General features: G+C 39.5%; 1 protein-coding gene across 2 annotated transcripts in view; it reads right to left on the reverse strand.

The window, feature by feature from the left end:
• Positions 1 to 14,708, reverse strand: part of LOC137137991 (glucosidase 2 subunit beta-like) — a 116,968-nt gene that overhangs the window by 64,850 nt on the left and 37,410 nt on the right. For both annotated transcript variants that reach the window (XM_067524876.1, XM_067524875.1), the window contains one exon: positions 6,854 to 6,923. In XM_067524876.1, the coding sequence (XP_067380977.1) occupies positions 6,854 to 6,923 (70 nt within the window). The remainder of the gene's footprint in view (positions 1 to 6,853; positions 6,924 to 14,708) is intronic.

Here is a 14,708-nt window from a genome sequence, read left to right on the forward strand (position 1 = left end):
GGAAGGTCAAAGCAAAGTCATTTATCTCTGTTGAGTTGGAAATTAACTTCTGCCTCACAGCAATTCAACCTAGTAAGAACCCTGCCATGCTGCTGACCTCTCAGGCAACATGTGTGTGGCAAAAATAGCATTTTGGAGGGTGTATGACTCTTGCAGATTGGCATCACACATTGCTATTACATGCAGTACATTCCCAGGAAAAATGATAAAAACCTCCAGTAGACTAGTTCACAGGGTGAAGAATTAGGGTTATTTATAGGACAAACAAGTGTAAGAAGAGTGTAGGAGAGCGTAAAAGAGCATATGTCGAAAATCCAAGGGTATAAATCTGTAAATTAATAAGGGCAGATTTCCCCTTACATATTTTGCCTCTTCAAATTTTGTGGAAATACAGCTAAATACAGCTGTACAAATACAAACTAAGGTGATTCAATCTGAAATATTGGACATGTGGGTAATGGTATTCTACACTTAAATCTGTATAACTTCATGTAGTGAAGGTATAAAACTGAAAAAAGGCAATAAAAGCTTCTGTCAAGATAAAGTAATACCTGCATGGAAAAGGCTGAATTGTGATACTTGCTGTGAAAACTGTTGTCGACCGCTGTTCATCTATCAAAGATATAATAAGTATGGGGGCCAAAGAGCTGCCACTCAGAAAAACAAAAACTCAGGATCACAAATGTTCTTCTGGTTTATACCATCCAATATTAATTGTAGACACGCAACTAAAATGTTGGTTTGCATTTATAAAATCACGCATTATGAGAGAAACAGGTATGCATATCAGAAAAACCTACAGTTAACTGCATGTCTTGCCCAAAGATAAATAGTTATTGATTAATAAAGTCATTTTATAAAATATATTTTTGAAGCCTTTTGAGCATTAAATATTAACCATGAAAATAAATCTCTGCCTTTAGGAAAAAAAAAAAGGAAAAAATCATAACCAATACTCTCCACTTTGCAAACCTCTAGCATTGTCATAGCAGTATAGTAGTAAGCTGAAGCGGGAAATTGAAGCAGTAATGAAAAATTATAATCAACACCGAAATTATAATCCAACAAACAAAACACCCATTGAAGAATACAAACCAAACTAGTGGATTTTTCATTCATTTCTTACTTCCTCTTTCTCCTGTTATTATTGTTGCCATTACCGCCCAGTTCCTGACTTTAACCACTGCAAATGCTGTATGCAGAGAAAAGAATAATTGAAGAGCCCATTTGAGGCAATTTTATACTAATATGCACATGGTGCCAAAGACATAGGCTAATGTGGAATATGTGCTTTTCAAAGTGCTCTCTCAGCATTTCAATGAAAATAACCTAAAAAAAAAAATACATGTATCAAATTATAATTGCTATGTTTTGACATCAAAAAGTTGCATTCTTTAGCTTTAAGATATGAACAAGTTGTGGTTGCCATTGTCTGCTCTTCCACACAAGGGCTCGCCAGCTTGAGGAGATCAATTTTCTGAGCTCTGCTCTCATTTTGGCAGCCTCAGAGATTCTGTTAGAAGGGATAATTGTTGTCTTCCGTACACTGGCGCTAGCTGTAAGGTCTCACCTGGAAAAGCACATGCAGTGCAGAGAGATCAATACAAGCGCGCTAATAGGGCTCTCAGCAGGGAGTCAGGAAATGGCTGCAACTCATACCCACTTCTACAACCCAAAACCGATGAAGAGCAAAAATTTAATGTGACATGAAGGACTGTGCACTTCTTAGTTTCCAATAGAAAAAACACTTGTCTGCAAATAGAAGAGATTTATTTGCTTCTCATCTTAACTTTAGATTTAATTCAAATCTGCTAATAAAAAAGCACAAAACTAGATGGTTGGACATGATATATTACAGTACAATAACTCTGAATATCCGTCATTTTAAATTTTTGCTACAGTATGAAGGATCTCATGTCTTTTTTTAGTCAGAGAAAATCAAATCTTTTTTTCCTCGAGGCAAAATGCATAGTAATACAATACAACCAGCTATCAGCTAACACACACCTTCCAAAACTATTACGTTAAATATGCTACGACGGGTAAAGATCATTATCATTGCTTACAAAACTGACATCCAAGCATGAATCACATATGGCTTTAAGCAGAGAAATAAAACATGTATATTCAAAAATGTCTTAATGGAAAGCACATATTTGGCAATTTATGTTTATATTTTATACTAATTTTATTTATTGAGGCATAATAAGGTTAAAGAGCAAACTATGCTATACAGTAGTATATGTCAAGTATATCTCAACAAAATAATGAGAGGGCACTACAGATACATTAACCCATAACCTCAACATAATGCTGATACTTTTGCCACTGCCTATATATAGATATAGATATTAGTTTAATATCCATGCTTCATTCAAAATCCTTTAAATGAAGTTAAATCAGTAAAGCTTGCAAGAAATTCTATGCCAACGACACTGTGTTTATTAATACTGCAGACACATTCCTAAATGTGAGAGTACAACTGTATGTATTTGTTTAACTCTTTATTTAATGCTGTGTAGATCTTGTGGAGTAACGACAAATATGACATACATTGAGCAAAACAAGATGCTCTTTATGTCAAAAATCCAGCTTCAACGGAATAAATTTAAAGCTTTTCAAAGCTGAGAAACAGCCATGAAATTGCCCGACATCCTTAATTTACTGATTCAAAGGAAAACCATTGATTTAGTTGCTGGTGGCTGCTTTTGTGCATTCACTGTATGTTGGCGTCTATGGTTGGAATTGTTTCTCTCCCTCTCTCGTTCAGAATCTGAATCAGCAGGTCCCTTTGGTATACAAGGCAGAGTGATTGTTGGATTTGCATATTCCTGAATAAATTATATTGCCTTTCTGCGATAAGCAGTGCACTACTGGTAGCTTTTCTGCCTCCTCTCTTCTTTCTACACCATTCACACATGCTGCCACGAATTAACCCTGATCATGAGGGACCATGGCAAGTGAGAAAGTGCTGCTCAAAAATTCATGTTTTCAGCGGTAGGAAAAACCATGCCATTGGCCCCTGGTGGGGTCCAGACTGCCAACTACGTGGACGGTTAATCAGGCCTGATAATGATGCATGCCCATGTCCGCCACCAAGGACAAGGATGGCAGCGCGCTCAATGGTGTGACTTGGGGGTAGAAAGCCTGGGAGGAGAGAAGGTGGAGATTAAAGAGACAGAAGCTACAGAGAATCAAGATAGTTAAAGAGATGGAGGTGGAGAAATGGGAAGATAAGTAGCAGAATAAAGGAGATGAGGTGTGAGAAGAAAACTATAAAATCTTGACAAAAAAAAAAAGCTCATTTATTTTTCTGAGCTTTCAAACCAACTACCCATTGATTTTGCACGCCAGCAGCAGCAAAATGATAAGCACACCGCCAACATATGCACTTTAACATGAGCTTCAGGAGACAATATACGGTGACAGGAAAAGAACACAATGGCAACCGCGCGGCTCAGTCAGCCATTTGGTTGCCATTCATCGTCAATAATCTTAGCTGCATAGCCAGGGCTTAACAGATTCAGTGCCCAGCTACACTGCACGTTGAGGAAGGCTCAATTTTACGCAGATAACCTTAGAAGCACCATGGGAGCCAATCATGATCATCGTGACTTCAGTAGAATGAAAGCAGAGAGTTGCTTACTACTCGACGTCAATGAATTTTAATCAAAAAAAAGGAAAAGCTGATCGTCACAATCTATGTGATCAAGTCAGATTCAACAAAGAAGTCATTCTTTTCATTGTTCATACTGTCCTGTTTTCTTTTTCCACTAACACATGACAAATATGTCCAGATTTCAACAATACTTCACAAGTATACCACACACAAGTGGCTTACACTGATGTGAGCATTTATACTTGTGCCTTGGTTGTCTGTGTCGTGCTGCATTTACATCCCCAAATAGCAGTTTGGAAGTGTCAATGCAGCTGTGAAACTGGGGTTTCTGTACCACCATGTTAAGTTTCTTTACCCCGTGATTATTTTATTTTTTGTGTGTGTGTGTGTGCGTGCGCGTTTGTGTGTTGCACAAACAACCGTTATTGAAAGTGAGCAGGTAATGTTGAATTGGAGCTAACAGATGTTAACAGCAGTTATTTTTACTGAATTTACTGCAAGGCATGACACAGAAGCACAGTGAACTGATTAGGATAGAAGGACAGATAAGACTAATCTCAGATGTTATGGTTTGCGTTGCTGCAACATGTAGTCATATTTCGGGGGAGGTGAACTTCAGGCTACGCCGTTATGGTCTGTGTAGGGTCGCGCCTACATAGACCCCACACTAGCTCTACTGTGTAGATTTGACATCGAGTATAAATCAAGGTTAGGAATCAAGAACAGGACTCCCAATGACGAAATGCAAAAGGGTATTTTATATGTGTGCAAATCACATGTGGTCGTGCCAGGCAGGCATATGGACATGTGTGTGTATTCACATTACTGTGTCTAATGGGGCTGGGGGATGTGATTCTTAATATGAACACATCTACAGACTGTAGCCCCTTTTTAATTACAGCCCTGGCATGCTAAGGCAGCGATGAGGAGAAAAAGATTCCTCCATTAAACCAGCATATAGGCCTCAGCCTTTTCCCCTCATCAGTTCAGCTGATGACTGTTTTTTTTCCCCTTTTTTTCCCCCCTTCTTTCTCCCCCTATTCCCCTCACTTCCTTCGGAGAATTGGGCTGTGGTATTTTGGCTGGGAAAAGGAAACCATCGGACGGCAGGGGCATGAATATTCCAAATGACTAATGTTGCACATGCTTATTTTTGACATATCTGGCTTCCGCAGGGAAATAAAACACTTCTAATGCAGGGGGACCATCTGTTATCTGTTGCTGGTGTTTCAGAGCAGGCGGGCTCGGTATGCACACACTAACTCAAACACACAAAAATACACGCAGGCATACAGACACATGCAGGCACGCAGATCGACACGTTCTCACAAAGCGAGAGGCATATATAGACAGCAAGACCCATGCGCACACACATGTACTAACAGAAAAAGCCGTTGGGAGTACGCACAACAGACAGGCTCTAAACTCCTATACAAATTGAACACTCCTTTTTTTAATTCAGCGTGTTTGTCAAACGTGCTGTAAATCTCGAGCTGTAGGGTGACAGGGAATGCACACTTTTTATGCTAGCCATAAATACACGCGCCTGCCTCCTTGCAGCAGCTGGAGAGGGATAATATGCTGGTGCTGTGAAGGGGGGAATAAACTAGCTGCATCACCTTGAAAACAAAACATGAGACAACAAACAGCCTTCTGCATCCGCCACACATCTACACTAAGCACATTCTCACTTAGATTTGTTTGGAACTGTGGCCAAACGAATAGTTGGTATGATAGGAGGTATGGTAAAGAAAGCTCTTTTATGCATGCATAATCTGTTTTTTTTTGTTTTTTTTTATAATAGCCAAGCGTCTAGGTATGCCAAAATATTTCTGATCAACCAGTAGAATATTTGCTGTAGCATTTCCTTTCAAATCCTGTGCCTGTACATTTCCAATGCAGATATTATGTCTTAAGATTCCTGCGTAGACCAAATATCCCAAAATTAGAATGTATTGTATGCATAAGTGTGAACCGACTGCCTCTGATTAGACTTGTGGTTTCTCTGCAAAACACAACAAAACAACAGTTCAACTATAAACCAAAGAAAAGGTTTTGGCCCCATTGGTAAGCGTTTAGTTACAGTGTTACCAGAGGATTAAATTAGTGATTTCATCTTAAATGATGAGACTTGTGGGTGTATGTATAGTAATGTTTTTGTTGTAGTAAAAAAATAACTATTTTGTAGTAGTCAAAAATGTTTGAAGGCATTGTTTAAAGCTTCAAACCTGAAGCAGTGTCAAAAATAAGACTCTGGCAGATGTAGCTATGCACATCACTTGGCCCAACCTCCGGGTAGTCTCATAAAAAATTTAGTTGATGTGCCTTTATAAAGTGACCCGCCCAAGTCCACAAAGGCCAAAAGTTTTCATGATGACACATTAGCGAGCAGTCGAAAATCCCACACCCAGACTCAATTGGTTTTCAGTTTTATTAACTAGCGTGTCCACTTAAAAAAAAAAAAAAAACTAAACTAAATTTTGAATAGTTGATAATAATTTTCTACAAGGACAACTATTGTAGGGTCAGTGGTTCAATCCAATGCTCCTCCACAAGCACATCGCTACAAACCAAACGACAACCGTCTTGCCTGCTCACTGGGCAAATGGATCAGGGCAGGAACAAGAAAGTAAACACAGGATGAAACATGCAGGTATTATGAGAACAAGGCATGACGTTCCCGTTCTGAGCTGCTGATCCACTTCACATAAAACTCTCTAAGACTCAACACTTCACACATTGTTGTAGGCTGCGGACTTGCTGGCAACCAGCTGTTCAGCTGAAATCTTATGTTTGGGGCCGGATCGAGGTCAGATCATGTTCTCACCAAAAACAAACTGCTCTAGAGATTGTTTAGGACCACACTGTGACCGCTTGTGATTGCTGTGTTCACACCGACCACAACGAACCACCCAAAGGGGGCATAACTCAGAGTTGCACAGCGGATGATGTGATCTGCACGTTGATTTGGCACAGGTTTACACCGTGTGTCTTCTTGTTTTTTTGCTACTGGTCTAGAGGTCTCTTACTTTCTAAGGTAACCATTTGTGCCATGAACAACTATGCGTTCATCCTCAGCCTTTAGTTTAACAGAAGCAGTGCACTTTCTCTAAGCACAACATAATGACACGCACATGTTCTAGTTGTTTCATTGTGGCTACCGTGACATAAACATAAGCGTGACAAAATATAGGGGATTTAAATAGTTTCACAGCACAAGTGTTAATAACTTACCTTTGTCAGCTGCCTTTAAATGAGGATCTTCAGCAACAGGACTGCCTGGTGCATCATGTGTGTCTTTGATCTACAAGCACATAATGGAAGTGGAGAGAAAACAAGGTCAAAAAAAAACCCTTAAACTTATAAGACCATGAGTATCACCTGCATTAATGTATGTATGTTTGTAGGTTTGTGCGACAGGGAAAATTATTTTAAAAGATCATTTTAGCTGTAGTCCACGACTTTAATATGCACCTCCCAGCAGACACTGTGCGCTTGATGTTGCAAAATACAAGGTTCCTTTCTGTGCTCTAGGAGGCTCCCAGGAGCCTTTGAAAGACAGTTTAATGATGAAAGACAACATGCCTGGATGCCGGTGCTGTGTTTTTGGTCTCGAGGGGAAAAAAACAGGCAGAGCCAAAACAATTTTAGGTCTTTAATTTTCTTTTAAAGACGACACATTTATTTAGAAAGATCCCCGTCACATTATGGAGCATCGCCTTGTGGAAGGTTTTAGAATCAACACTAGTGTCAAAATATTGGCATTTATCTGTAGCTGGGAATGTCCATGGCGTTAGAAGAAAGTGTGTTATTGCAATTGTGCTTTTAGAATAATCATGAAGCTAAAACAACAGTTAAACAACACTATATGCTGTATCTGCCCTCTGAACTCTGTCCTTTGAAATCCCACGTAGCCCGAGTTGGGATTTGATGGATAGTTGCTAACAGTATACGAAGGCCATGATATGGGAATGTACCGTTCTAAAAATGCCCCCAAAACTGTGTGAGTTCAGGTTAGAAATCTGAAAGGAGATTTCTATCAAGACCAGATTTTTTTTTTATCCCTCTGCTAACTAAAATATGAAAACTGTTATCCTAGCTCTGTGCAATGGCGAATAAATCCACCTGTCAGCATCAACTTAACATGCTATAACTTACGTTTTCATCATAAAATTGGAAATAATTGTACACCAACACCTGAAACCAAATGACTCCTGAAACCAAATAATCAACACTTGAAACCCAATAATTAAGACTGTTATTGATATGTCAGTGATGTGCTGTTGTTAGTTATTACGAAGTGTTTTAATTCATCAGGCCCTGTTTTTAGAAATTTATTCATATTTATTGTTAATAAGAGCATTTTGTTTTTGTGTATGTACATTCATAGAGATGATAAAGAAAGCTACATAAAAAATAAGTAACTAATAAAGAACGTCGAAAATGTATCCCCTGACCACTTAGTGGTTATAGGCTTTATGCTTGTTTACTCATACATTTCATAGTTGTAAATTATGCATGTGTCGTTGCTAAACATACCAAGTCTTCTGGACATGGGTAACCACATATATGAATCGACAGGCTGAATAATATGCTCAGGTGTGTTGGATTCTTATTCAATTCTTTCAAACTAAATACACAGTCCACTTTCTGGTTAACACTGGTCTTCACCACAACAGTCTAGAATTACTATATAACAGTGGATGTACAAATCACTGTGGTATCCTCATGACAACAGTGAGTGATCACCTAGCCACAGCAGCCTCAACAAGATAAGACTCCTGCACATATTGTTACACTGTGAGAGGCAGAAATAATGGAGCCATCACTTCAAGCTCAGTCCACCTATCTTTTCATGTACACATCATTCTCCAGTTTGTTTGTGTCTGAGAACGAGACACCGGCAGAGTAAAGCCTTCAAGCAGCCACATACGCTGCCTCCAGAAATCAGCTAGCACATGAAAACAACCCTGCTCTTGAAAACTGTCTGCCTTTAAGGATCTTTATTCTCCGTTCCCCAGCTGCCGGAGATGTGTGTAACGGCTTAGACATACAATGGGAGCACTGTGGGTATTTGTCCACCGAGAGCAGGGCCTGGTAAATGAAAAGAGCGACACACATACCCAGGAAGTGGCTAATTAATTGACAAGCAGCTATTTCTGAATTTATAATCATCAAACAGACTTCATTTTGTTCCCCCACCACCATCCTCGCCAACCCGTCTTCCCAGGCGACTTACTTAAGAGACTTATCTTATAAATACAGCCCTAATCAAAATAAATGACTAAAAGCTCTAAGGGAGTTGAAGGCTATACACATTTACATCAGAGGAACTGATGCAATTTAAATAGCTGCGTGTGCATAGACTTAAGGTTCAAATCACAGCGAATACTAACTTATGTAATACTTTCAATGTTTTTTTCTTTTACTTTTTTGTTGCTCACTTTGGCAGACCTACATTCATGACAGCCAAGTAGGAGAGACACAGCCTCCTTCTATGTGTGTGTTATGTTGAATTCCCTCAGCACAGCATGCTCAGTTGGTGAGTGTGTCACATTTTACAGAATATTTTTTAATATTTCATGTGTCACATGCCTTTTTTTCCCCTATGTGAACGTGCTGTACGTGTGTGGCCTAGGCATTGGTGTCCATTCATGTCCACGTGGTACACATACGTGTCTTTTTACATACGTTTACTGCTTGTTTTGTACGAAAAAACGAAAAGATATTTCTTATAAAAACGTAAAGTATCGACTGATTTTAACAGCCAATATCTCGCAGGTGCTGTTTCATGCAGTCGGTGAGATCTGGCAAAGGCGAAGTGTGGTGATGGATACATCAAAGTTTCACCTCAGTCCAAGTTTTGATGGATATGTTACTGCCGCAGAGCCCAGTACAACAGATTGCACAGACTGTGAAGCCGCAACTCTCAGTGTATTAAAGACCAAAATCCCTCTGTTAATTTAAAGAGAAGCTGCTACAGCAATTTAACACACATGCTTTAGGGTTTTTGTGAATCTGTGGTGTTTACGGCACACTGGTATCTCTGCAGAGCCACAGAACCTAATGATAAATGTGCAGCAGCACAATGTTTGCAGAGCTCCCTGAGACTCTTCTGCCTCGTGACACTGTTGTTAATGCAAACTGAACTTGACTGTGACATTTGTGAAAGCCTCTGCAGAGTTTAACTTTTGGACAGGAGTGCAGTGGAGGGTCGATACAAACCCTGCACAGACCCTCAGTGGAGCTCAGCATTCAAGACACAGAGTCTTCATACCTTTTTTTTTTTTTTTTTTTGATGTGTGCACGTCTGACTATTCTGAAAACAACTCTTGGGTATGTTTTGACTTGCCAATTAAACTTGGCAACTTGGTTGCATGAGAATGACAACATTATATAAAGAAATCAAAACTGTTTGTAATTTTGCTAATGCATACATGGTGCCCAGTGCTTTATGCTTTCGATCTCCAACAATCTACTTTTACATTTCATATTGAAAGGCACACAAAGCAAGTCCTATTTCCTTTGAAAATATATGGTGCATGGAGCTTTGTGATGTACTGATTAGTAGCAAGTCATGTTAGTCCCTTCAGCAAGTGGTCCATTAAATGAACTTATTTCCACCCCAAATACTGCTTTATAAATGCAGGTAGGACCACTACGTATATTCATGGAGGAGGTAAAGGAATTGTGAAAGAACAGCTAATGCTCAGCATTATTGATTTTCTGATGGGTCCAACTTTCCATGCAGATCCGAGACATTGCGAACACACCACAGAACCAGAAATTAAAGTTGTTCGGTTATTATGAAAACAGTGCCAATTAGATTTTTGGGTTTGTCGGCATCAATAGCAATGGCTAAATATAAATACTTAATAATTAGCAAATCACTGATTTATTAATTTTTTTCGCTGTAATAACACTGCAAACACACTGCAAACATAACAGACCAGTTAAGTGGTAAAACAGTTTAATGACAACTGTAACAAGAATTTGTCATCTGTGTTTTTCCATTCTGTTAAAGTTGGCCACGTTTGAGGATCTGATGCTGGCAGCATTTAAGAGCAGATCAAGGCGGCACAGACAGTGTGTGGTGGTGGAAGTGTGCATATGTGTGCCTCAGAGACGGCGCGTGTGGTCTGTGAGAGGTAAAATAATGACAGGCGAGAAAGGATGGCTGGTGACGAGGTGACGAGAAAGCTGCCACATATTTTGGGCCTCAGGCTGGGCAGCTGTGAGAAACTTCTTCTCTCTTATCCCCTCTTTCCCTGTTCTTCCCCCCCCCCCACCCTCTGCGGCACTGTTCAAACAGAGGACAAAGACGCCCCGAGTGATTTTCCTTTTCCAATCCCATACATGGCTGCTGGCACTTTCCTCTTCTGTATCTCCAGCTCGCCACGAGAAGAGTGACGGTGTGAGTCATGGTGGTTTTAACGAGTGGATCTTTTGATTAATTTTAATGGCACTTCCTAACAAAATCTTCTTCCCCTAGTAGATGTTCTTGTCTATTATTACACGTTACTATGTTTTATTTTCACACATCAGTTGAGATTATGTTTGACACTGACAGAGTTTACAATGGTTTACTGCAAGTAACACAATTTGCACCTTTTACTGTATCAGTCATGTCTTCGAGAAAACCATGTTAAAACTATAAACGCTACTAGTGCACTCAGCTTGCCGCCTATAATGATGCATTTTCTCAAAGTCAGTAGGTGCTTGCTTGAGTGTGTACTGCAATCATTAATCTGAGCTTGTTGTTTAAGCAGAATACCGTATTTGAATGTCAGCTACACTAAAACTAAAAACTACAATCAGCAGTAAATTCATCAACATATGGCACATTTGTATGTGACTTAGTTTGATGAAAATACATCTTATGCAAATGAGGGACACACACATGCACAAACACATTTTTTATAAATCACTGGCACCCTCTGCTGCATCCTAGGACACCAGTCCAGAGTTAGAGCCAATTAAAGTTGTTTAATCTAGAAAAATGAAGGCACTTTTTCATATGCATGCAAGCATATCGGATGGAGAGAAAAGCGGCAGCTTGCGTGTCACCATCACACTTTTAGGTCATGCCAGTTGGCTTCCCCAGTGTGTGACAGTGGTAAGATCCGGACAGAGAAGGAACAAGGAAGTAAAAGAGCAGAAGGGGAGAACATGGCAGCCGAGGACTACCACTTCTACATCAAACGAATGTTGTCACAACAGAGCAACAGAGCCGCCCCTCTTAACTGTGACACTGCTCAGCTGCTCGACACACTAAGCAAGGCGAGGGGGAAACCTACTGTAAGGCAAGCAAGCACACTGTTTATTAAATAAGAGGGCGTCAATGCAGCGGTGGCAGCAGTAAAGTGAGTATACTCCAGTGTTGTCAAATCTTTGTAAGTAGCATGGAAAAGCAGCCTTTTCTCATCCCTCCATGAAATTGAATGTTGGGGAGGGAAATGAAGTGTGCCTTCTAATAACAGTAAAGGCAGTCATTGAAGCTTGCAATGAGAAATATGATATTGAGAGGTTGGCGCTGGAGTTTGAATAGTGCTGAAAGAAACAACACAAGTGATTATTTAGCGGTGTTATTTTATGGCTGATACAACACATTCCAATAATGTGCAGTTGACTGAAGGGAACGCTGAGGTCAGCTTAAAAGGTAAAGACAAATGGATTTATTCTGTTTCACAAAAATGAATAATTTTGAATGAGCCTTATTATGAAAGTCTGAAAAATGCTAATCCTGATGCAAAGAGGACATCCTGTTTTGATAATGTAGTAGAACCCTCTCTAATGTAAAAATCCAAGTTCTGTATGATCTTAAATGTGGCCAATCATATTTATAAATGCTATAAAAAGCTACAGTCTGTACAAAAGCAGATTTGTATCCATATGCTAGCATTTTAACTAGTGATATCAGATGGATCTGCAGAAGTTCTGAAGTCGTACTACAATTTGAAAGAAACAGCTAAATGGTCAGCAGTCAGACTCTTAGCTGAAAGAACCGCTGCCTATGACAGAGGGAAAAAGCAGTAGGAGTGTCAGGACGACAGACCAAAAAGAAAGGCTGTCTCCTAGCGGACGCAAGTGTATGGGCCTGTCAGTCATCATCGCGTGGCACTCTCCCTGCTCGACACAGTGAAACTGAGGCAATATACCCCATGAAATATTTACCAAAGTTATCTTTGCTTAAAAAGGAGGGGAGAGCCGGGGGCAGGGAAAAATGTGCTGTGATAGATGGACTGAGAGTTCCCCAAAAGCTCTTGATGTCAGGTCTGCTTAGGCCTCTTTACAATTGGTGAGGGCAAGACCAGCAGGGGGTCCATTAAGAGTTCTCACAAATGTACCGTTAACAGTGCATCAGTCTCTACAGCAACATCTCCCAATCCCCAGAAATACTCAACTAATTGTGCTCGACTCCAAGTATCCAAAGCCAGCAGTTGTCAGACAATGTCAGCGTTTGCTTTTTCAACAGACTTTAAGTGTAAAGACAATTTCATTTTCATTGTTGATGCCTAATGAATGTGAATGTAGTGTACTGTCACAACACTTGCAGTTAGTGCTGGTTTTGAGGATAAATTACAGGCTGATAATTTATTTCTTTCAACCAAGACACTGTCTGACATTTGAAATGAACTACCGTATATTTATTACCATTTTTACCCATTATATCTATGAAAATACCAATATACACCAAATTTGAACAGTGAGTCTAACAATCTTGTACTTTTGTATCCAGGTAAGAAAGTGGTAACAATTACATATGTGTTCATATCCAACAAATGTAAAAAATTAAAACAAGGCAGAATAGTTTAATATAAGAGGCAAGCAGGAATCACAATTCCCCACGTCTTCAAATGCTATTTAGTATGGCAAGCGAGGGCAGATAAAACTGCTAAAATTAGGGAGAAGACTGAATTATTAGCTACTAATTAGGATAAATGAGAAATGCGGTGACTATTAAGACACTGCTAAAATAAAACAGAAAGCACCGTGAAGCCAAAACATATCTGTAACCAGTTACCGATTTGTGATGGCCTCAAATGCCAATATGTAAGCATGGTGCGGAGTGTGAAGTGAAAGCATGCAGTTATCTGGTGCCGCTACTCTACAGTGCACGGTTTAACGTAATGCAACCCGACTAAGCTTGAATGTAGCTGTCACTATATACTTTCTAAAGCATCTCACGAAAATGAAAAAAATGGTGGTACGTATAAATCACATACAAATCACTGAACATATGGTTTGTAAATTAAGGGATGTGGCAGAAATGCTTGATCAAACAGGGAAGAAGAAGAAAACAAGAGACATGGAAACTCAAACGCCTATGAGTGGCTTACAACCTTTTCACAAGCCAAGTGCCATACTGACGTTTACACAGATGTGGACAACTTCCTTCAGTAACAAGTCTTAAAGGTTACCACTCATCAACACTTTTCACAAGCAGGTTTGTACTTGTTTTGCATATAATGAGCAAACAATTAACTTCATCACCAATAGGTAATGTGCACTAATCTAAGAACCCTTTCTTTGATTGGTGGATATTATAAAGGGGGAAAAAAAACCATCATAAAGCTTCCTCATTGTACAAGCAAATGTGTAGTTGCCATTTTGGTCTTGGCTTGAGATCGCAATACCCTTTTTTTCCAAAAAATATACACTGGAAAAATAAATATTGGAATATATATTGGTTTATTTTAGTAAAGTGTTCTTTGCTTTCCCTGGCTAGGTGAGAAGAAGAAGCATTATCTGTGTCTTACTATATAAGACAGGGTTGTAACTCTTGCAATAAGAACAACACAAAGGCAGTTTTGTTGACACCTTATGACAATAAACCAGGGCTGCTACTGCTAACATTCATTTAATTTCAAGCACATATGTATTTCAGTGGCGTTTTAATGAAGAGACAGGGGCAGGAGTTTGCCTCATAATTCACATTCTATGATGGAGCAACACCAAGATAAGCCAGGCGGATGGTGAAATCTAATCTGAACCCCAATGTTTTTGTCTATGGAAATGACTACCTTCTTATCGGCAGAGTGGGTTATTTGAGCAGATTCTCAGCGTGGCTTAGCAAAGGGACTCAATC

This window comes from Channa argus, chromosome 12, assembly GCF_033026475.1.
Source record: "Channa argus isolate prfri chromosome 12, Channa argus male v1.0, whole genome shotgun sequence".
Lineage (NCBI taxonomy): Eukaryota > Metazoa > Chordata > Actinopteri > Anabantiformes > Channidae > Channa > Channa argus.